The 25,198-nt window shown below is 39.2% G+C and overlaps 1 protein-coding gene across 1 annotated transcript; it reads left to right on the forward strand.

Annotated features, from left to right (window-relative positions):
* The first annotated feature begins 2,687 nt into the window (after positions 1 to 2,687).
* On the forward strand, positions 2,688 to 10,808 carry LOC144700161 (uncharacterized). The gene is made up of 11 exons (XM_078571623.1): positions 2,688 to 2,820; positions 5,010 to 5,089; positions 5,234 to 5,612; positions 5,718 to 5,810; positions 5,910 to 6,014; positions 6,245 to 6,900; positions 7,018 to 8,076; positions 10,360 to 10,424; positions 10,482 to 10,547; positions 10,650 to 10,669; positions 10,774 to 10,808. The coding sequence occupies exons 1-11, from the start codon at positions 2,688 to 2,690 to the stop codon at positions 10,806 to 10,808; spliced, it is 2,691 nt and encodes an 896-aa protein (XP_078427749.1).
* Positions 10,809 to 25,198: the final 14,390 nt, after the last annotated feature.

The raw sequence follows: 25,198 nt of genomic DNA on the forward strand, positions 1-25,198 counted from the left end.
GACTTTTGATAATTAATTATTAATTAATTTAGGACATTTATGCTTCATTACATTTTTAATTTAGGGTCGAAATTGGGGCTTTCCCCAATTTCTTCACTTTCTCTCTCTAGGTTAATTTGATTTGTTTCTCTCTCTAGATTTCGGTTTTTATTGTTTAGGAATTTAATTTAATATATAAAAAACCCAAAAATAAAATTTGAACCGAAAATTCATCCATTTTGAACTCCAATTCAAAAATCACTTTCTTGATTATTAAATTCCCAATTTTAATTCTGAAAATTATTATAAATTTTATTAAATTGGGAAATTAATAATTTATATTTTTATGAGCTTAAAATAATAATAATATTCTTATCTGGAATTATCTGACCGAAATCAAAATTAAGTTTTACTTAATTTTGATTATTTTAAGAATATTATTTAATATTAATTGAATTAAATATTGCAAAATTCAAAATTACTTGACTTGATTCATAACAATTGTTTGAAAATTCTGAATTGTTGCCTCCTTGCGGATCGACGCCTTGCTTGCTCTATATTCTTATTTAGTAATTAAGGGAATTATAAATTTATTGCATAAGTCGAAAAAGCGCAACGACCACGTAATTTTACGTGATTTTTCAGCTTATCAATCATCGACTCATGATCAAAGACCAAGGGCCGCCTGATTCACTAAGGCAGGATACGTATTGATTCAAATATCAAATATTCATTTGGATAATTTACATTTTATTTTTCATCGAGTTTCCAATAAATTTACTACCTCTTAAAAAATTTAACTTCCACGTCAAGATAATGGCTAAAGATAGACACATTTCATGGATGAGCGAATCATAGAAGTAAAGATACCAAATTTTAAGAAGAAAGATGAATCGGCCATCTTAAATCCACAAATATTTGTCAAGTACATGAAAATGCAAGAACGGGAGATACTAGAATCATAATTCTTTCGTCATGAACTTAAATTATTTTCACTGGTGGTGCCTACTATCTGGCGAATAAGAAATAAGCAACCGAAGTGCAATAACAATATCGATCAGAATTTTTATAATATTTGATAATTCAATGACATTGCAAACCTTCATTAATACCATGAATTGAATAACCTTCCCTATCTTTGTCCCTCTTTTCTCCCTATTTCTGACACCCTATTTTTCTCTTCTCCCAAAGACTTCGACTCCTTGGACTGGATACATACCTTCCAAACTTACTTTCTTTCTTACGTGTCAAAAATTTTTTAATTGCAAGGAAATTATCAGAATTACCATATGATTTTCACACCGTTTTTCAATTACGCAGAATATCATGAACCAGCACAACTCGTTGGATTAAGGATCCTCTAACTATCGAATCAAAAGCTGAGAACAAGGGCTGCTTAATTCACTAAGCCATGGTATGTGTTGATTAAAACATCGAAAATTCATCTGGAGTCATGGCTTTAAATATCAAATTAAAGTGACCTTGCTGTTTCCCTTTATGCAGCTTGAGATTCGTCTTGAAAGATGAGAGCAACTTTGATGAAGGGAGCATTCTTTTAGGAAACCAAGATAGATTGATTATCTGTCGAAGGTTGGTTTTCCGATCTACATATTGTATATCTGAATGTATGCTTTGTTCTATCAAGTCTGCTTTCCTATTATTTGCTTCAGATTTTATTGATTTCCCATTTGCTTATTTCAACCTCATATATTTCTTGACATTCGTCCCTCGATTGATCGAAATTTATTGATGAAGAGAACTAAATTGAGTGAAACGCAAAACTTTCTGAGATTGAAGAGTGAAGAGAGAGAAGATAGAAACACAACAATGTCTTTAGTGGCCCTCCTGTATTCCCTTTCCTCCTTCCCCTCTTCCATGCATGTCCTAGAGATCAAATGAATTAGTGGATCGACGACTATTGGGACAAGTCGCCCACATGCAGCACTGCCGCCCTCCGCCAACGCCGCCGCTCGCGCTTTCACGCCGCCGCTCGTTGTCTTCCGCCTCCGTTCGCCGCCACCGGTTCCGCTCGCCGCACCCACACCCCAGCCGCCGGCCTCCGCCGTCACCCGCCGCCCGTTCACCCTCCACAGTCTGCTCTGCGCGCGCCGCCGCACGGTGGTTTCTTGCCAATCGCCCGCCGCGTCCCCTCGTCGTGGCCGCCGCTGTTGGGCGCCACGAGCCGACGCACGCGCTGCCGCGTGCCCGCCGTCTGCGCGTGCCAGCGCCACCGATCGCGTGGCACCTCCTCGCACCGTCGCCTGCCGCCGGGGCTGTCGTGCACGACCTCCATCGGGAGCACCACGACTCCACAACCGCCGGCTGCAGCCGCGTTCGGCGTCTGCTGCCTTGCGCCGTGTTGCCAGGCCGGCTCGCTCTTGTGCTAGCCCGTGGCTGTGCTCCCCGCCAACCGCCCTCGGTCGCGACTAGTCCACACGCGCGCCGACCTCGGCGTTCGCCCTGCACCCGGCCCCGCTCCATCATTCCGGTTACCCCCTCCGACCCCTCGCCACACTCCACATCTCCAACCGACACTGCGCCCCTTGCTGTTTCTCCGGAGCTCCTGATACGAAATATCTGTCGCCAGCGCGACGAAGGTACCCCTACTCAACTGCCCTTACGTCTCTTACTTTCTTCAGTATACTTTCGTATTGCCTCCTCCACGCTCGGGTTAGATAGATGAGAGTGAGACATGACAGGTTGAGAAAATGACGATTATCTATACAAGAGTCTTACCTGCCCGTTACGAGTCAGGTTCATCCGACGCGTGTGAGCACTTTAGCGGGGTTTCCCCGTTCGGCGACATACTCGCCCTCGACCACCTCATGCGAGGTTCAGGAGGTCTGTTTGACCTCACTAGACACGACTTTGTCAATCTCTGGAACGGCAACACCGCACTTCGGCGCACGCACGTACGACAATAGGACTTCCACGCATCATCGTCATCATTTATACCTGTCTGTCAGCATTCTCGAACGACGACGGGCATCCTGATTCCATACCAAGCCGCTACCCTCGGTGTCGACCGGACGATGCCTTGACGACGTCCGGCATCACCAATGCTCCTCTTCTCCCCAATCCACGTTGTCCCAATAAGCCACTGATCAATGGACATCAAAGTTCTCCATCAATCAGAAAATGACTGCAGCTCTGATCTAAAATTGTTTTCCTAAGGTTATCCTCTTCATCCAAAATGGAGAAAATTCTTATTGAGAACTTGAGAGAGAAGAGAGATACTGAGAGAGCGTTTATTGCCCCCTCTCTTCAATCTGTACAAACATGGTCTACCCCCCAATCGCCGCCCCCCCTCCTTCCCCGGCCTCCCGGGCCTTCTTTTCGGGAGCGGGAAGGGGATTCGTCGACGAGGATTGCCCTCGATCTGTAATCACACTAAAAAAAGTACGCAAGAATAGCATTCTGAACAACAGATTTCAACTTTCAAGCATCAACCATCTGTTCTGTGATCAAGAAAGCGGACATCTTCAATGATAAGTTATATTAAAAAATAGATTTCAATCTCCCGATTCTTTCCCCCCAGTTTATCATAACCAATTAAAGAATCCCTATTAATATTCTGATCGAGCATTCTTATTTCATCCTATGTCATGTTGTGAGCGATTTTTATTTCAATTTGTTCACCTTCTCATCAGAGATGAAGAGATGGAGATAGATTATGATCGATGGACATCGATGGTCTCCATCAATCAGATGACCGCTGATTTGATCTGTAGTTGACCTGATAAAATTCTGTTTTGCTCAATAATGAAAAACTTCTGATAGTGAACTTGATAGATTATGTTCTATTGTCTACTACTAATGTCCACTACCAATTTTAGGAATTCATGTGCCCTTTTGTTTGCTTATTGCACCCACCATTGTTTACAACCGTATGGCCGAGCGAATTGCATATCGTCGCTCTACAGGATCAACCAACATGAGGACCTTCCTTGCAGCTTCCCGTACTGTGGAAAACGTTCAACCACATTCTCTTCGAGACATAACTGTTCCAATTAACGGCTCAAAGAACATGCGCTTCATGCCAATCTAAGATGTGGATACAAGAACGCAAGCATGGCTCCACTCAAAGAAACCCACTGTTCCAATTATGCTGCAAGAATGGTGAGGTGATGCTTTCGGCTTTCCCCAATCCATCGGCAGCGCTTCTCACTCTGCTGGAGGGGACGACAGAGGAGGCAAAGCACTACCGTAATTTTCTTTGAGCCTACAATTCAGCTTTTGGATTCACATCCAGCAGTGCAAATTTTGACGGTTCCCTTGCCAACAACCATGTCGGCATTTACACGTACCGCATACAAGGAGGTGTTTATCATCATATCTCAAATGCACTGCTGCCCCCTGTTGGTCAAGCTCCCTGTTTTGCTCAAATCTACATATATGACACGGACTACCAGATCGAACGATGAATCTCAATCTTCCCTGATCTGCATCGCAGCATCATAGAAAAGATCCACCACTATCTGCGTGAGGCCAATCCCTTTGTTCGTCAGTTTCAAGATAACAATGAATAAGTGCTTATCAGTGCATCCACCCAAGAATTTGAGCTACGAATTGGTGAGCCTTCTATCCCCGACCGTCGTTATGATCAACCCACAGCATCTGAAGTTGCTATACTTACGCTTGGAGATGGTAACGACGGAGATGGAAGACGCAACATTGTTCTTCGGAAGCGTGGAGGGGGCCTACAGTTCGTGAATCAGCTCGACGAAAATTATGATCCGCTACACTTCGTGCTCCTCTTTCCATATGGTACTCAAGGGTGGAGCATGCAACTAAAGGAAAGAAGCAAGGTAACGATGAACCAGTTTTATGCCTACCACTTCATGGTTTGAGACTCATCAAGAGTGCTTCATCTTTCTGGCCTGCTTTTTCAAGAATATATTGTGGATGCTTACGCCAAGGTTGAAGAGTCTCGCTACACTGGATTCGATGCAACTAGAGGACATTGCGTGCAAGCCTCTATCGAGGCTTCATGGATAAAGTTGTCACTGACGATGTTGTTGTTCCTGCAGGGAGGATGATCATTCTCCCACCATCTTTCACTGGCAGCCCGCGCTACATGCAAGGGTTGTACAAGGATGCCATGGCCATCGTATGAAAGATGGGAAAGTCAGATTTATTCATCACGATGACTTGCAACCCAAAATGGCCTGACATCACAGAAGCTCTGCTACCCGGATAGAAGTCGCAAGATTGATTCAACATATGTTGTCGTGTTGTTCAATTGAAATTGAAGGAGCTCCTCCATTTGATCATCGACAAGGAAATATTCGGCAAAGTAAAAGGTCGTGTGTATGTTGTCGAGTTCCAGAAATGTGGTCTCCCACATGCGCACATGCTGTGGATACTAGATGAACCGTACAAGCCAAGAACCCCTGAAGACATCGACAAGATCGTCTGTGCAAAGTTACCAGATCCCAGCGAGGAGTTGCTTGATTATGTGGCGGCACATATGATCCATGGTCCTTGCCATTTAGCAAACCCAAGATGCCCCTGTATAAAGAACGAAAAGTGCTCCAAAAAATTCCCCAAGGAATTCATCAGCTCAACACAAGTAAACAACGATGGGTACCCTCTCTACTTGCGCCGCAATAATGGCCGCGTCGTCCAGAAAGGTTCGCATCTCATTGACAATCACTAGGTTGTTCCATACAATAAGTATTTGTGCAAAGTGTTCAACTGCCACATCAACGTGAAAATCTGTTCTTCCATCCAATCAGTAAAGTACCTGTACAAGTATGTCTATAAAGGCGACGATCGCATTCAAGCAAAATTATCTTCAAAGGTTCCTCCAATGGATGATGCCATTGCAGGTGCAGCTCAAAACACTACATCCCACGATGAAGCCCACAATATCTCGATGCCCGATACGTGTCTGCATCAGAAGCTTTTTGGCGTATCTGCGAATTTAGCATGCAGAAAATGCATCCAACTGTGTATGCCCTTCAAGTACACGATGATAATATGCAATCCATGGTCTACGCAGAAGGCGAACCAGTTAGTAATGTCATGGACAGGTCAGCACGCACGCCCCTCATAGAGTGGATGCGCTATAACAGGGAGCATCCAAAAGATGAAGTAGCCAAACGGACGTTGTACAGTGACTTCCTATCTTATTACACGTGGAATGATTCTACTCAACGATGGTCAAGACATCATCGACTGCAATGTATTGGTAGGCTGCACTTTGTGTGCTCTCGTGACACTACGCGATACTATCTCCAGTTGATGCTTCATCACGTTCTAGGAGCGAGGTGTTACGAAGATTTGCGCACCGTTGATGATGTTGTCGACGACACATATCAGAGTGATGCTGAAGCCCTTGGCCTACTCCACTCCGACGCTGAGTTTGACAACGATCTCGCATTGGCCTCAGCCATTGCTTCTCCCCGTCAAATTCGCGAGCTCTTCGCAATGATACTACTCTACTATGAACTCTCCCAACCAGATGTGCTTTTTGAAAAATACCTTGACGCAATGTCAGATGACTTCCGTTTAGAGAACTGCGCTTCACAAGTGACTAACCAGATACGAAAAAAAGTATTGAGGGCACTCGATTCAATCCTCTACCACAACGGAACTTCTCTCGCATCATACCCAGTGTTGCCCCAATTAGTCGAACTTCCACTGATAGATACAAGATGCAGTCCAAGCCATGGAAATAACATTCAAAATGCAATGATCGCAGCAGAACACCTACGAGACATGCTGAATGTGGAACAAAGACAACTTTACGATGCAGTATTCGAGGCCATCGAATCAACACATTGTGCTAAGGAGGCCAAGGTCTTCTTTTTTGACGGGCCTGGTGGATCTGGAAAGACATTTCTCTACTCAGCTATTCTCGCAAAAATCAAGGCCTCTCGCCTCACCGCCATACCGACTGCGACAAGTGGTATTACGGCACTTCTTCTGGAAGGAGGACGAACGTTCCACTCCAAATTCAACATTCCAATTCTTGTCACTCACATCTCAACGTGTGGAATCTCACCTGACTGCGTGATTGGCTGACAAATTCAGTCAGCAAGTATTATAATTGTGGACGAAGCTCCAATGATGCACCGCCATGTTTACGAGACGCTGGATCAATCTATTCGAGATGTGATGAATACCATCGATGCAACTTTGGAAAATGTTCCTTTTGGTGGCAAGGTTGTCGTGATGGGAGGCGACTTTAGACAAATGCTTCCAGTCATACAGAAAGGCTCACGCTCAATGATCATCTGTTTGTCTCTTAACCGAAGCGATGTATGGCGCCATTGCTCAATTTTCTGCCTCAAAACCAATGTTCGTGTTTCACCAAAGCAACAAGCGTGGAGTGAGTTCCTACTTGCGGTAGGAGAAGGACGTGTTTGCCATGATGTCCATCTTCCAGCTGAGATGCAGCGCGTCTCCGCTCTGCTCGATCTGATTGCCCAGGTCTATGGAACCTTTGAAGATAGCGCAACTCTGTTGGTAACAAAGACAATTTTGACGCCTCTGAACATTGATGTCGTTAGGGTCAACAACATGGTTCTAGATGTCTTTCCAGGTGAAGTAATGGAGTACTTCAGCTTTGATGCAATCCATCCTGGCGAAGTCAACAACGAATCTCTCTACCCAACCGAGTTCTTAAATACAATTGATGATGCGACAATGCCGCTCCACGAGCTCCGACTCAAGATCTGCTGCATCATGATCCTTCTCCGAAACCTGAATACACGACAAGGTCTATGCAACAAGACCAGGCTTCGAGTGGACAGCTTTTTCCCATCAATGATACAAGCCACAATCATCAGCCAAGGCAATTTCGACGGTGATGTCCATCTCTTACCACGGATTGCGCTCTACCCATCTCAATCGAGGCTTCCGTTTCAATTCAAGCGCCTACAGTTCCCAGTTCGGCTGGCCTTCTCAATGACGATTAACAAATCCCAAGGTCAGACTCTAGACACAGTGGGGTTATGTCTACCAAACCCATTTTTCACTCACGGCCAACTCTACGTCGCTCTCTCAAGGACGCGGATCGGTCCAACAGGAATCATTTTCTGCGATGGCACGGCAAACTGTCTGCCTGTGACTAACATTGTTTACAAAGAGGTCTTTCACTAGGAGATGTCAGGTAGAAGGCCATATAAGACGAGCTTCTGCAATCTCAGGTACAACTTCAAACTCTCTCTCTCCCTTCTCATCCCCATAAAATTCCAGAATTAAAATCCTTCTTAATTTCAGCTCCCATGAAGCCGTTACGTCATCCGTGCTCCACTAAACAGATCAGCATCATCATCGTCTACATCATTATTACATCATCTTCAAGGCAGAAAATCCATCCCGTGAAACAGGTCCAGGCCTAGGAATTCTTCATTGTGACGTGCCAACATAGGGTTGGAATCTTTTTTATCCTGTGCCTCTAAGACAGCATGAGAAACAATCTTCATCATCTGAGCTTCCCCATTGTCGCAATGCAGCACAACGCACTTCCAGGGCAAAAAGGCAAGCAACTTCTCCGCTACGTTTTCCCCCTCCTCCGCTCCCTCTATCTCTATATAAAATCTCCTCTTTCCCTACCACGGCGCATCTCCTTCTCTCTGTTCCCCTCATGCGCTCACTCTATTCGTCTCTCACTCTCTCTATCTCTCTCTCCCTTTGCCTCCCCCTCTTTTCCTCTCCTCTTTCTATATTCTCCGTCCCCCTCTCCCTCTCTCTGTCTCAATGTCTGTCTTGCACTATCACTCTCACCCCCCCTTTCCCTCTTCCTGTCTCCCACTCTCTCTCTTATGCTATCGCTCTCTCTCTCTCCTTCTCTCTCCCACATTTTTGTCTCCCTCTCTGGCTCTTTCACTTTCTCTCCCCCTCCCTCTCCCTTTCTTTAACTCTCTCATATCTATCTCCCTCTTTATCCCTCTCATATCTATCTCTCTCTCTCCTCCCATCTTGCTCTCTCTCTCCCTCTCTCGCCCTCCCTCTCCCTTCGTCGCGCGCGAGAGAGCGAAATAGAGAGGGAGACAGTGAGTAAGTGAGAGGGAGAGGGAGAGAGCAATAGTGGCAAATCAAGAGTGAGAGAGGGAGATAGAGGGAAAGGATAAAGGGAGAAGGAGAGGGAGATAGAGAGAGTGATAGAGAGAATGTGGGAGATATAGGGACGTATATTTACCAATTTGATTGAAGAAAACAGATGTATCATGTTCATCGTGGCCTCTGATTGGCTGTACCTTCCTTCACCGGTGAAAGAGAAGGAAGGTTATCGTTTTCGTTTATGGGTTTCCCATCAGAAATGCTCTTTTACATAAAACGGTTACAGAAATGTACGACAACAGGGTCACCTGGAACTCACATTATGCACCGTCATCCACGCCCGCCGCAACATCCTCGAAGCCCCCTGCATTTCCTCCTCTCTCTCTCTCTCTCTCTCTCTCTCTCTCTCTCTCTCTCTCTCTCTCTCTCTCTCTCTCCCTCCCTCCCTCTCCCTCTCTCTCTCTCCCCCTCGATTGATCAATGTCTATCTCTCTCCATCACTCTGCTACACTCACCTATATAACTCTATTTCTATCTAGCTCTCTCTCTATATCTCCCTCTATCTCTCTCAACTGTACAGATTTCACTTAATCTCACCCAAATCATATCTATCTCCCTCTTTCTATATCTGTCTCGCTCTATCTGCATCTATCTCACTCTATCTCCATCTATCTCGCTCTATCTCTCCATCTCTATCTGTCTCCCTCTATCTCACTCTATCTCTCTCTATCTCTCTCTATCTATCTATCAATCTATTTAGCTCTATCTCTCTCTATCTCTATCTACCTATCTCACTCTACTCTCTATCTCTATCTATTTATCTTGCTCTAAATCTCTATACCTCCCCCTATCTCTCTCTATCTCTATCTATCTATCTACCTCTCTATTTATATCTATCCACCTCACACAATCTCCCCATCTCTCTTCTCTCTCTATCTCTCCCTCTCTGTTTGTTTATGTGTTTTTAGCTGACGCTCTCTGTCCCCATGATCATCTTCAATTACTATCTCTTTCTCCCTCTGCTTCAGTCGAAACACTTATCTTATCTCCTACAAATTGACAGAATCATTTAGATATACGTACAGGCTTCTCTCTATCTCTTTATCTCTATTTGTACGGAACCCCATTCTAAAATTATGTTTATAAGTTGGACACCTATAAATTATCATTCTAAAATTATGTTAACGCACCTATGCCTATGGGATGTGTATTGAGGCAACCTTTCATCCTCGCCTTCTACCAAAGTTGAATCGATTGTTATTGTCCTTATAAATTCTTACAACCAACTTTATTTCAAATTATTCGTCTTGATGTAGCAGTCGAATAACTCTCATGGTGGATCTGCATTACGGAATTTTTTTTGCGTAGGCGGAGGCGAGAATCATCGATGTAAATACTGCATCGGCGAAACTGTCGCATAGGGATCAAGTAAGGTCTCCTCCGCCACCATTCTTCTATGCTACATCCGGCATGTTATCCAAATGAAATAGGCTTCCTTTTCTTCCTTCTCCTTCATCTGTCTACAAGCTCGACGGAGGCGACCTTCTCTTTGATGGGTAGGTCGACAGTCATTCATTTAACTATCTTGGGCTGTTGTTTACAAGGGTTTCTCTGCAATTTTTGTAATCGACGCAATTTACTTGCGCTGTTGCTCTTAGCGTTCTTTCTCTTCGAACAGGTAGTGCTTATCACCCTTTTTGTCATATTTTTGATACAATATGAACTGTATCCTACTCGGGAATCTATGTCTGGTAATGATTATGAATTTGTCTCTCTTGGCAGGTGGAATTGATGTGTCGCAAGTGGTGATATTCTGAGTTCACCGATAGACTCTACGATCCCAGATTTGACTAGAGAAATCGTTCGCTCAGATCTGGAGTTTGCATTAGCTGAATCTATTTATTTGGTCAGCAGTTTGAAATTTTCAAAAAGTCATTTTTGAATAGATCAGTCAAAGACTGACATTGGTGGATATCAATCAATTGTTGAACTTTTTATTCGTTCTAATAGTTTAATTGCATAAAATGTGTTAATTTCGTGGGTTATTGAATCCCTGTCTGTCAAGATGTTATTCTGAGATCATTTACATGGTTGATGCACCTTTTGGTTGATATGAGAAAAAAGAGAGTGGGGGTCTGCAGGCTAGGTGACTGCTTCAGTTTTCCTCAAGCGATAATAGATAAAGCGTATCTGATTTTCCTTGAGCGATTGCTTCGAGCAAAAGGTACTATCTTCTAATCTCAATCTGAGATCCCAAACTTTGATCAAAAAACCCTAAATTTTGATCGAGAATCCCTAACTTTTGATCAAGAAGCCCCTTACATTTTTTCTGAATTTTTCTCTAAAATTAAAATCTCTGTGATAATGAAAGATGAACACATCTACAAACTTTCTGATTGATGGACATCAAAGTTCACCATCTATCAGAATCTTTTCGTCAAAATCAAAATATGATTTTGAACAGAAGTTATTTGCTCTAAAGATTAGATCTCAGTCTCTCGATCGAGAGGCAAATATTTTGGTTTAAAAATTCATATTCTGGGGAAATTCAAAATTTCATATTCGATCAAAAGCTCTAATTTTTAGTTGTCTTATTTGTTCCATCCTCCAATTTTTAGTTGTTTTATTTGTTTCATACACTGGAATGTTTGGCTCATAAACTAAAATTCAAATGTCTGCCTCATAAACCGAAATGTTTAGAAATTTGTATTCTCCGAGGAGTCAAAAATTTCATACTCAATCGAGAGCTCTACTTTTTTATCGAGAAATGACCGAGAGTAGTATACTTTAATTGCAATGATTCTGATTGATGGAGAAGTTTGATTGAGAAAATTTTGATTTTCTGGAAATCAGTAAATTGTGAATGAAAAGTTCATATCATACATTTTGACCACAAAGTTCAAGGTCAATCTGATAGACAGTAGAATTCTGATTTAAGAGTGTAAGTCCGATCGAGATCCCAACATTTTGACATGAAAATAAATTTTTATCGTAAAGTTCAGATTCTGATTGCGGGATCCTAAATTTTTTCCTTCTCTATTGCCCTGATTTCTGCCGAGCCAAACCACCGGATCTGAATTAAATCAATGATGTATCCTCACCTCTACAGACGATGCTGCGAATAAGTGGAAGAATAAGATAGCATGGAAAGGGGGACTATTTCTACCTTTTTGACATCACCCTTGCTTACCATCAGGAAGTCTTGCTCTCAATATATCAGTAAGTTCTTCCCTTGGATCAAATGAACCACACAATTGGTATTTCCAACATCATCAAATCTGGTAATTTGACTGGTTTGAGTATGATTTCAGCTCGGTTCATCTTAGGATGAGGACAGCCCTGCTTCTTCTATCTTCTCTCTCTACTCCATGCGAGCATTGGGAGCGGGCCACACTAGTATCAAATATATGGGAATTAGTAATATCTTAGGTACTTAGGGCTGACATAAAATAGACAAAAATAGGTGAAATAGTTCAAGGAAAGCTGGGACAAGAGATGAAGAGGTTACCTATATGAGTTGCATAGATTCTTTAGGTATCTAAAACAAAATTGGTTCTACCACAAGTAAAATTACTACAATTAATGGATATATGTAAGAAGATCAGGTCAACTAGTTGAAGGAGTATGCAGGGTAGTTCAATAAGCTATAAACCTACAGAAAGATTATTTTAACATTTTGATTTTGATGTCTGTTCTTCACCTTATCTGATATCATAGTCATGCAGGAGAAAACTAGTGAGTCTAAAACATGGATCATACCATCAAGAGGTGCATTCGATCTGCTAAAAGAGCCTTACTTCTATACAATGCTTCTAGAACTTAAATTAAATGAAATTTAAAAGATGGAGTTGATTCAATACCAAAGTAGCTTTAAAAAATCATAAAATAAATTTAATCATTTTATGCTTACACATATATCTAATGATTTTAATGTGGATAAACATGTCAAGGTATCCATATTACCCAAATATTAGGAGTATTATAAGACCCCCCAACTTAAATTGGTAGTCCCGCAGTAATGGCCCCTAATCTCCCTTATATTATCCTTTCAATTTTTTAACCTAAAAATTATGACCAAGAAGCATTAAACACCCCAATGGCATGACTAAGCATGAATATACCGCTGTATTGCTAGAGTACACATGATAAACTTCCATATGGATATGGAAAGAGCTGGTGGCCATGATCCCTAATTAAGGCATGCAATTATGCATATTTTAAGGTGATTTTGGAATTATTTTATGTGTATTACTTTCATCTTGACAACAATTTTCATCTTCTGCATTAAATGGAGCATTTAGTAAAAGAGGGCATTTTAATGTAAGTTTTTTGCATATTTTAAAAGTTTAAATATTTCTTAGTAAACTGTGTTTGAAACATTGTTAATTTTAATGAGATTAATGCCCCCTCTTATATCTCAATCTATTATTTTGCAGGGAGGAAGTGGTGAATCAAATAGTAGGTGCTAAATGGCATACTTGAGTGAAATTTTTAATGACAATAAATATTTAAATTTAACATTTAAACATCATTTAGCACTTAATTGATAAAGTTGGCTATTGAGTATTTATTAGTTTTATTTTAGACAAACTCCACTTGACTCATAGAGCCAAGTGGAATCAATCTCACTTCTCTCTCAGAGTTTTTGACATTTTCAGGTTTAGGTCTCATTTTAGGATTATTGGACTCGTAAAAATCTTTAAAATTCCCAAAAATCATCCTTTGTCTAATATTTCCTTCTAGGATTAATTTTCATAGAGATAATATTTCTTAATTATAATTTTATTAAATCTAGTTACTTTGCTTCATATGTAACAAGTTATAAGTATAAAACAAACTTATACAAATCTACCAAAAAATTATTTTAAATTGAAATTCACTAACTATTACTTTGGTCTGTAATGATCGACTCTTACTCTCCCTAGGATAGTAAGGGTTATAAATATTTTTTTTAATTTTGATTACCTAAAAGACTATAATAAGTGATTAATTTCTCACTAATACACTCCAAAATCTGAGTTATCAAGAAGCCAAAGTTGAAGAAACAAAATAAAAAGGAGAGATAGAGTAATACATATGTATATATATAAGAAAAAAGTTCTTTTAAATGATCAACTAGGGCTGAGCCAGGGCATAATAGTGCCCAAGCCAGCCATGGGTGGGCGAAGGCAGGGGGGCTCAAGCCTATCCCAAGCCGCCACGCAGCGGCGCTTGACAACAAGCCCCATCAATCTGATCAAGGATCCCCCCAAGGAGCCCACGAGGGCCCAGTTTGAGGTAGCTAGTGCAGACGAAAGGGGGAATATAGCATTTCATTTCAAATAACTTTCATTTATCAGATTTACATGGTTGTGTATTTTATAAAACTTCCCGATATGGGAACATATACTTTTTTTATTTCAGCTTTTAACCTGGCGAGGCCGGCATGTGATGTGATTGATCACACCCCAACGAGCTGTGATCTGAAGAAAAATAGAAAGACATTATGAATGGGTTTCACACCAGGCCATGTCATAAGGGCTTCTTTAAGTATTTGGATATGATCTCGACCATCCAATCTTCTTAAGGAAGATCAGATGGTTAGAATTATTACTTTTAAATATTTGTTTTTGTTCTTTTCCAAGCTTCTGACTGGCCAAGATGTATGACAAGGACAAGGGATCCCTTTGATAAACCAATCATAAAGGAGAAAAGGCTGATGGCGGGGTGGCTAATGTGAGTAAAAGGGGTCCACAATTGCGATGTAATTCACAGCCGTTGGAGACCCTAAGAAGGAGATTGGACAGCTACGGGCACATTCATCCATCTCCGCCCCTGGACATCAACACTGCTAGCAAGATGGCCGATTCTGATGAAAAGGTTGGGACCATCGGCCATCCAATGGCCCTCATAGGACCACCATGGGCTGACCAAGTGACCTACAGTTTGTGTTCTAAAGGCCTTGACATGGATTAAAAAATCAAAACGGCACACAATGGAAGACTTTTGCGATATCGAACAACATCGATAAAACCATGAAACGAAGTGCCTTTGCACAGATCACATCTGTGATTTCTTGGGTCTAGAGTGAGATGAATCGAGCTGCTCAAGTTTGCAGCCTCTAAATGTATCTACGTGATCCTCGACATGTCCAATCTCCTCCTTCTTGTTGACGAGCCCCGTTTAATCTCTGTTGTCAACGTTACATTGTCCCGATTGCATCGAGGTTGGAGAGGGGGTGTGGAGATAAGGGATAATAAGGGGAAAGGCCCCTGAACAATTCTAGCCTAGGTGAATTTGGTTCAAGGCCTTCCCCTATTTATACTATGTGGGTATTTTTTTATAGAAACCCCAAAAACTTAAGTATATCTTCTGACGTCCAAAAGACCATTTGCGTGTGACCCTCTAGGCCCATGTATTAGTCTAGTTAACAACCTTAGTGGTCCAATAACCTTTATTGGCCTTTCAAATTAATTAACTATATCATCATATAAATTAATTAATGTCAAATCGATTTAACCCAATTGATAGATCGAATCTCAAATATGTGGGGTGCCAAGCTACACCTCGTGTCGTAGAAGATACAAAGGAGTGTGTATTGACTCATTTATGGAACCTCTTCGTCATCGATTATTGTGTATGTATAATCCCCCATCCACTTGACGCTCCTTGGATGAATTCGCGTATGGTCAACTATCAAACCCTAATCGGTCATCTGAGTTAGTACTAATGCTTTCAGAAATCATCGCGGAACTCTTCTCCCAATACTTCACTACCTTGGCCAAGGACTTCATTGCTTCGTCTTCATTGAGCTCTCACCTATTATACTGAGGGTGGACGATCCCATCTTGACCACCCCATCGTATTCGTGAACTTCTTGATGCACCCAAACTAAGACAATTTAGAATCCCATGATTAGGCACGCGTAGGTCATAGTCAAAGCACAACTATCTATCCATAGGCATCTTTGGTGTCTCAAGTCTAAGGACCATTTACACAACCTTGATGTGAATCGAACTAATTGACAATTTGGTTAAATACCCTGAGATTCGTACGAATCAATTCAGTGAACTTTTTTCACTAAAGGGCACCCACTATCTATTCTTAGTGCCTTCACTCTAATAGCTACAGGACTGGCCATGCTCATCATATGCTTAAAGACTAGTGATCTCAGTATTATGATTTCATCATAATTCACTAATTCTGAACATGGATTCATGGACTTCATTATAAGCATCACACGTGCACTATAATGAATATGTTGTATTAGTGACCATGGAGCGAGATGTGGAACGTGTGATTGGCTTGTTGGCCACATATATTTCCATCACTACAATGATGAGAGGACCTCCATAATCCTTAAAAGGGGCTTACAACCCCCAAGTTCACGATCTTTCAATTGATATGCATATTAGAGACGGGAGGCCCTTCTAGTTGCGGAGAGAACAATAGGAGGAGCTTGAGACTTCTCCGTTGGCTCCAACATCTAGGATGGCACCTGAGAGTGTCCAAATAGACAAATATTTGTGCCAACATAGAGGAGAAGAGCTAGGGAAAACACACACCCGATGCTATGTGGTGGTGATCAGCCCTCCCATCCCTTTGCTCTTTGAATAAGGTCAAATCTGTTATGATCTCAACTTAATTTGGTCAAAAGCTACTTTATGAACATCATTGATTACATTAACTTTGATTTGAGTAGAATAGAAGTTTGATTTTGTCAGCCTTTTTGAGGCATTCCATCAAAATATATATAAACCGTATTACACTATTATATGGCATATTCTTTTGCTATATTAATACACATCATTAGTTCCATAACTCTCAACTAATTCTCTCTTTTCTTTTGGTCTATTCTACTTATGATAGGCTTACTCCCAAGTTTCCTCTTCTTTCTCTTCGTGATATCATTCTTTGACGATATCTTTCCCCTCTTATCCCCTCTTTGTTTTTATCCATATCTTCTTATTATATTTTTTTCTCTCATTACAATGGGCTGAATCTTATAATAAATATTTATTTGATCCTCGATTATGTGTTTACAGGATAAGCTGAAATTGTTATCACCCCTTTGGAAAAAAAGGAAAGAGATAAGAAAAGAGAGTCCTCAACATTGACTAAAATAGAAGGACCAAAAAACATTTTTAAAAAATACTATTATGGAGTTTCTTATTTTATTGGAAGCATGTAATATTTTTATTTAATGATTTGTTGATCTACTCAATTATTATCTGCTCCTTAGATGGTGATCCCTATGTGATTCATCATTGTTATAAAAACAATATATTTTTTTTTATTTGCACCCTTCTTTTATATTCTACTTATTTTTCTACAATTAGGAGTAAATTATACAAGTATAGTCATTGAAGAACCTAAATTAAGTAGTCACCCCTTGTGAAGGATAATCATAGATAGGATGAAATAAGAGAGCATTGCCTATATTATAATATCACAAATGGTGTGAGAGAGACCTAGAGAAAGAGAAATAATAGCCATTATAATGAGCTTTGTCTATATTATAATAAGCTTTGTCATTGAATCAGCGTGCATATTCAACTTGTTCCCTTAATATTTGAGTCCTCTCAATAGTAGAATACCTAGAGAGATATGTGAAAAGATCACACATGCTATTTATATAATAGCCATTTTGTTAGCTAAAAAACAAAAAAATAAGCTCCAAAGCAAATGTCAAAAATCAAATGCTCACAAGAAAATCTAACAACTAAAGTCAATTAACTAATCTAATATTATGCCCAACACTGACATTCCATTCACCCCACTTCTTAGTAATAATAGTTTTGAAGTTAGCAACATGTAGCAGAACATATTGATGTGTCTCCGCGATCTCCTCCTCCACCATGATGAGCTATGTTCACATTTCATCATCATCATTACACTGCCCCAATGACTCTGGGTATGGAAATGAACTAAGTTGAGAATGGATAAGAAGGGAAGGAGCCCTTAACAATTCTGGCATGAGTGAATTTTGTTCAATGGCTTCCCTTATTTTAGTCTATCTTCTAACATCCAAAAGACCATTTTACATGAAATAATGATTCCTTATGAGCGGGATCATTATTAAACCTAAGACAAAAGTACTTAAATAAAGTTAAAATCATTAAGTAAAAAATAAATAAATCCCAAATTTCTATCCTTCTATGGCAACAACATGATAGACTCAAATTTATGTTCAAATTGCATTGTCGTGAAATTATGTTTAAAAAATAATATTTATAAACCTTTACACATAAAATAATTTGATTAGTTAGTGATGAGTAAGGTTTGTGAAGACATGATGAGTAGCATAGTAATAATGAATCATTATCAATCGAGTAGGACTAGAGCTTAGGGTGAAGATAGACGTAAACAGTGGCGTGAGACGAGATAAGAGTTAATGATAAGAAGTAGCTATTTTAGGGTTTGATAATAAAGGGTTTTACTAATTTTGGGTTTAATAGAGTTTAGAAGGATGGGAAGATGAGATGAGGTGAAGATGATGATATAGCACATGGTGATGGAGGATTAAAATGGGAGAGAGAGTGATGTATGTTTTCTTAAACAAAAGGAGAGGGGTATGTGATGAGATTGTAACATTGATAGTGGTATGTGATGTGGACAGTAGGTGGGGATAGGTTGGGATGATGATGAATGTTCATGATGGATGGAAGTGCTAGATGATCAACCCAATGAGTTGAAGATGAACCAATCTAAGTCAAAAGGCTAACTTTAGATCCTTGAGTTCTGGTGGGATCAAGGCGTCTTCCTAATGCAGATCAGCCTCTCCCCACTTCTCTTTTGACACTCTTCAAGCAGTAAAGACACCAAGAACAACCTTAATGGGCTTTCAAAGGTTAAATTTCTTTCAAAATTTCACTAAAGAGAATACCCTTACAATTTCAGCTCAATCAGAGTTATGGGTTGTCAAATATCAAGGTTGGAAGTTGGATGATACTAGACATTGGTTTAGTCAAAATATTTCTATCTCGTCATCCTCATCAGTGTTGTCATGTAGTTTTGTTAGGGTTTTGTCTTGTCCTATCACTTAATGCAATGATGGGCTTAAATACTTCATCATCATCTGTGATCAGCAACTCTCATCGCACCACGTGTCACCTCTAAAAAAGACAAAATGAATGGTTAAAACTTTGATATAAAATATATTTGTTAATAAACATGTCGCATCTGATGCTCCCCTTTTAAATCCAATGAAAGGATGACAGACACACTCCACATGTACAAGTGGCCCATGCGTCTCGTGACATGAGGGCACAACTGCAATCTTTGCTTGTCAAAGGATTAAAAAATCAAAACTTTAAAAGTCGAGCTATGGCTTCTGCATTGCATTTATTGTAAAAAGGGTGTCTTTTATTATTGGGCCACGTCATCCTACCTTGATGATTTATATTAATGATTGGCATCGGCCAATCATTAACCTTACTCCCTAGTTGGTCATTGATCTACAAATTGAGTGGTGACACGTGGCATCCCAGAAGTAAAAGAGTTTAAAAATATTCTAAAATTCATTCTAAATTAAATAAATCCCCAAAATTATTAATAATTTTTTATTTGGACTAAAACAATCATATTTCCAAATTTAATGTTGAGCAACTCAGAAAAAATCATCTTTTGATTCAAAAAATTAATTTCATTCTGTCTGAAGAATCCCTAAAAATATGTAAAATCCACAAAATTAAAAATATGATTTTAAAAATAGATAAATCATTTTAATGTCTATAACATGCATATATAATGAAGTTAATGCAAATAAATATGTAAATATGGTCAGATTAAGCTACTAAAAATGCGGGTTATCATGACATTAACCGAAAAATCTAAAAATTAGGTTGTAGTTATGTGATTGGCGCTTTTTAATTGAACCAATAAATAGATATAAAACTGATTGTGATGTAAATAGTTTTATCTAATTATTTATCAGTATGGGTCATCTCCATAGGGAACTGAGATTAGGGATTTAACATTTTTTAAATAGTGATTGAAGAAGGGAGATAGGACATACAAGTAAATATGAGACAGTAATGCAATACAAAAAATGAGATGGAGGGTGAGAATAACTTTTAATAAGAATAATTCAATTAGTCATGAGTAGAAAATAGGAAGGAGTGAATATATTTAATGAGGCTGAGAGAGTTATATAAATATATAATTTAAATAATGACGATGGAGTGAGAGGATGAATAAGGGGAAAGAAGAAGAATAAATATTTTAAATTATGACTTATAATTTCAAATAGGATTAGAAGACAAACCATGATGGAGATGATGGGATGAAACATATTGATCATGGAGACATGGAGTGAGAAGAAGAAAAGGGATATATTTTACTGAATGGAAGTCTGTAAATAAATCAATATTTATGAACCAGTCTCTCGAATGTTCTACAGTAGGTCCTAATGTTCTGGCAGGACCACGAAAATTTTTTGATGCAAGCAAACCTCTCCTGCTTTATTCTCCATGTAGCAAAGACACCAAGGGAAACTTGTTGAATCTTCAAAAACTCACTCTCCTTGAACCAGTCTCTTGAATGGGGAACCAACTTAAAGATCCAAACATGTCAATGTATAGAATGTTGAATTTCCCTTAAAGTTTCATCTCAATCAGTCTTTTGGATTGTCACATCAATCCCTGAATTTGGATAAATCCGACACACTAGTTAATGTGGATATTTCTCCATCCTAATCCTCACTATCATTGTCACATTGCATGTAGGGTTATTCCTTAGTCTATTCAAAGTTCCATTCAATAATTGGCTCTGATTTCATCAAGTCATTCATGATCAATGGCTTACAAGGCTCCAAGTGTCCCTTTGCATAAAATATAAGAAAACATAAGATAATTAGTGTATGATGTGGAAAGACATCAACACTCTCCACCTTTACATGCTTATTGACTTCAACCATTCAAATATGAATTGTTTATGAGACACATGTGCCACATCTACACGTGTGGGCCACGTGTACATGTGACATCATTATTTATGTGACTCATGGGCGGGCACTACTACAGTTAAATGTTCAACATAATAAGAAGTCAATAAAATGATTATTGAAATTGGCTTTCATTGGTCAATGTGAATTCATTAATTACAAATAAAATCCCCTTTTTCTCGTTGGCTATGCCACCTTTATGCATAAAAAATTAAGATTCCAGTAATAGTGATTGACCATTATGGCATCACGATCGGGGATGCCTTAATGGGTCTTTTCACAATGACTATGCACTTATCATTGTAAAAATGTTGATTGGGCACCACTCTAAAAATGGTATTACATGGCATCGCAGTGATTAAATACTAAAAACCCTTAGTTACTTTGTATTAAATTTAATATATGGGAAAATATATTAAATATGTCTTTCACTAAAGAAAAATGATAATTCCTGAATTTAATGAGAAAAAATGTAAAAAGTTACACTCCAAATCCAAAAATCCTTTTCTTTGGGAATATGAAGTCTAAATTCCTAAGAATATAATAATATCTAAAAAAATCATAACATTGTATTAGAAATACTTTGAATCATTTTAGGATTTATAGTAAACATATTTAATCCATTTAATGTGAACAAGTGGGTAATCATAAAAATATAACCCAAACATTTGGTGAGTTTTCAGATACAAACTCATGGAAGATGATACAATCAAGTTCGATAAGGAAATCAAAAAATAGAGAGAATTTTTTGAAGATTTTCAAATGCAAGATTCCAAACTAGAACACCAATCATAGTTTCCAACTTAACCATACTTTAAGTCATTTTCAGCGTGTCTAATGAGCAGGGAACTATACATACATCATAACTGATGGAGTTGATAATCCTTTTTACACCATCTTGAACACATTATTTTGCTTGGCATCACACTCATTGATAACTTGACAACCAATTAGGTTAACTGTAGTTATAATTAGCTGATAAATTGGAGTAGTGATAAGAACCTTATATAACATTAGGTGTTCTTGTTAATAGAAAAGATCCCCAAAGGTCAGTTTAAAACACAATTCCTCCAAAAAATAATGTTGAAAGCTGACTAAACTGTATAAAATTGATGGCTATGATCAGTACAGCTCAAATCCCCAAAGATCAAGAGTTAACTTGGAAAACTGTAGACTCGGTTTGTTGGATTGAATTAGATGCAAAATAAGTTTTTTTAAAATATTATAATAAATTAGATAATTTTAGATATGAAATATATTTACTTCAATTTAACATAAATATGAAAAAATGGGATTAAAATCGAATCACAAATTAGTTAGGAAGTCAAATGACGCATATGATTTAGCCAAGTCAACTCACTGATCTCTAATAGGGAAGTTTTATGTTTCTAAATATTTTGTATCAATAAGATAGTATAAGGATAGTGAGAAGTATCTTTATACTTTTAAATGAGAAGAAATCAATGGAATATAAAGCATTGATGTTGACCTACCAATTGACATTTAATGAGTAGTTTTCAAGAAGAAATGTAATTACTAGGGTATTTTTACCTTCATGTGTTTTCCTAAAGAATCTGACTGCAATAGATGAACCCATTTTACTCAGTGTATAATGTATTCTCACTTGGCATGAAAGCTTATGAATAAAAATGTTGTCATTAATGGCATCGTCCTTAGATTGTTTTCTTTGTTTCATAATTGTAGGTAAAAATTTCCCTTCCCTTGTGATGTTACAAAGGGATAGGTTAAATTTAACATTTTTTACCTGTCCTCTTTTCCCTCCAAGGAATGCAACAGAGGCATTTGGAGTTTACTCGGCTATTTCTCTTTAATTATATCATGGAGATTAGGTCAAATAACTTCAATCAGACATGATTAAATTCAAGACGAAACTGAATTCACTTGGAAAATAAAAGTTACACATCTTAAAAAAATGATATTATCCATATCAGTAAATTTTATTTTATTTGTTACTCAAAGGATTAAATTAAGGTCCCATGAGATCCATCTTGATCGTCTTTTTAAATTTCACCTATTATTGTTGAGTTTTACTCGATCAAATAATGAATGAAGAAGCTTTACTTGGAGGCTTAATTTTTTTATCTGATGAATGACCTCTTCTTGAATTACAATATCTTCATGTGGAAGTGTTTTAAATCTACTCAGAGTAGACTGTAGAAGAAGGCACCTACATGCTACGGATTAATTCCTTCTTAGTTGATAATCAATGTCAAAATGGAGAAGTTTGCTCTTGTTCTCATGTATCATCAGGGAACTCTAAACTTAATATATATTACTTTAATATATTACAATTTATTAGTTTCTAGAAGATAGAGAAGGCTTGAGAAGGGTCGAATAAGATATTTTTTGAAAAGATCTTTAATGGATGTATACCTAATATGTTTATACCTATATAAGAATGGTTGTGGGCGATATAGAATGACACTATATTTTATCAAGGTTCAAGGATGTTTCTAATCCTACGATGGAAGTATCCTTTCCTAGAGCCTCAATCTCCTTCTATCCCCCTACAAAATCTCTCGGCCACCATAATATAAGACACAAATTAAGGGTGATATACTATCGAATAAAGAAAAAAGTAATCATTAGGATTAAAATAAATATGATCCTGACCTCATCCACTAAGGGCTTCCACCTACTGGTTTGACTTGTCCTATTCCTTCTTCATCCAGTAAGCCTCTGTTGAGGATTCTGTATTTTATAGCGCTCCTCGACTTGAATTTCTACTGAGTTATTATCAGAGAAGCAAGACACAATAGAAGGATGAGAGGTTGTATACATTACACCAGTCCAGGTCTATTTCTCACTTGCCTCACCTTCTGTCTTACATCAATTCTCAAAGTCGTCTAAACACCTTAATCTTCCTATTTAATTCTCACTTCTTCTACGTACCAAACTAATGGAAGCCAATCTCAATCATTTAATTTGATCCCTCAAATCTCACCAATTTATATATCTCTAGGTCCCACTTCCTTTAATCCTATCTACGCAACTCCCATTAGATCATTATGCTTTCATTCTGAAGCTCATTGTCTCCACTTTTGAATTCAAAATATTTACAATTAGGTGAATTATGACCATCTCAATTCGTCACGATCTTCAGATGTCAACTTGAGCTTGATTCCACGGATCCCCGTTGCGAGAACGGAATTGTGCAAGTGGACGGTTTCATCGGATGGGATCTGAGTGGATCCTGCTTTGAACTCAGCACGCAAAGACGTCGTAACTCCCACTTGAATGCCTTCCACTGTTTTAGAACTCTGCAGTTGCGAATCGAACCTCTTCTCATTCAATGCTATAGTTACGTCTCTCTCTCTTTCTCTCTCTCTCTCTCTCTCTCTCTCTCTCTCTCTCTCTCTCTCTCTCTCTCTCTCTCTCTCTCTCTCTCTCTCCCTCTCTCTTCTCTCTCTCTCCCTCTCTCTTCTCTCTCTCTCTCTCTTCTCTCTCTCTCCCTCTCTCTTCTCTCTCTCTCCCTCTCTCTTCTCTCTCTCTCCCTCTCTCTTCTCTCTCTCTCCCTCTCTCTTCTCTCTCTCTCCCTCTCTCTTCACTCTTTCTCCCACTCTCTTCACTCTTTCTCCCACTCTCTTCTCTCTCTCTCCCTCTCTCTTCACTCTTTCTCCCACTCTCTTCTCTCTATCCTCTCTCTCTTCACTCTCTCTTCTCTCTCTCTCCCACTCTCTTCTCTCTATCCTCTCTCTCCCTCTCTCTTCTCTCTCTCTCCCACTCTCTTCTCTCTATCCTCTCTCTCTCCCTCTCTCTTCACTCTCCCCCCCACTCTCTTCTCTCTATCCTCTCTCTCTCCTCTCTCTCTCCTCTCTCCCTCCCTCTCTCTTCTCTCTCTCCCCTCCCTCTCCCTCTCTCTTCCCTCTCCCCCCCTCTCTCTTCTCTCTCTCTCCCTCTCTCTTCTCTCTCTCCCCCCTCTTTTCTCTCCCTCTCTCTTCTCTCTATCCTCTCTCTCTCCCTCTCTCTTCTCTTTCTCTCTCCCTCTCCTCTCTCAATCTTTCTTCTCTCTCTCTCTTCTCTTTCTCTCTCCTTCTTTCTTCTCTCTTTCCTCTCTCTCTCCCTCTCCCTTCTCTTTCTCTCCCCTTCTCCTCTCTCAATCTTTCTTCTCTCTCTCTTCTCTTTCTCTCTCCCTCCCCTCTCTCAATCTTTCTTCTCTCTCTCTTCTCTTTCTCTCTCCTTCTTTCTTCTCTCTATCCTCTCTCTCTCCCTCTCTCCTCTCTATCCTCTGTCTCTCTCCCTCTCTCTTCTCTTTTTCTTTCC

This window comes from Wolffia australiana, chromosome 1 (genome assembly GCF_029677425.1).
Source record: "Wolffia australiana isolate 7733 chromosome 1, ASM2967742v1".
NCBI classification, from domain to species: domain Eukaryota; kingdom Viridiplantae; phylum Streptophyta; class Magnoliopsida; order Alismatales; family Araceae; genus Wolffia; species Wolffia australiana.

Excerpts from the sequence above, each read along its gene's own strand:
- LOC144700161 (XM_078571623.1), top strand. The coding sequence starts at position 2,688 with ATGACGATTATCTATACAAGAGTCTTACCTGCCCGTTACGAGTCAGGT. Across the intron at positions 2,821-5,009 it reads CCTCATGCGAGGTTCAGGAG|GGAGGATGATCATTCTCCCA; the intron begins GTCTGTTTGACC and ends TTGTTCCTGCAG. Across the intron at positions 5,090-5,233 it reads ACAAGGATGCCATGGCCATC|GAGCTCCTCCATTTGATCAT; the intron begins GTATGAAAGATG and ends TTGAAATTGAAG.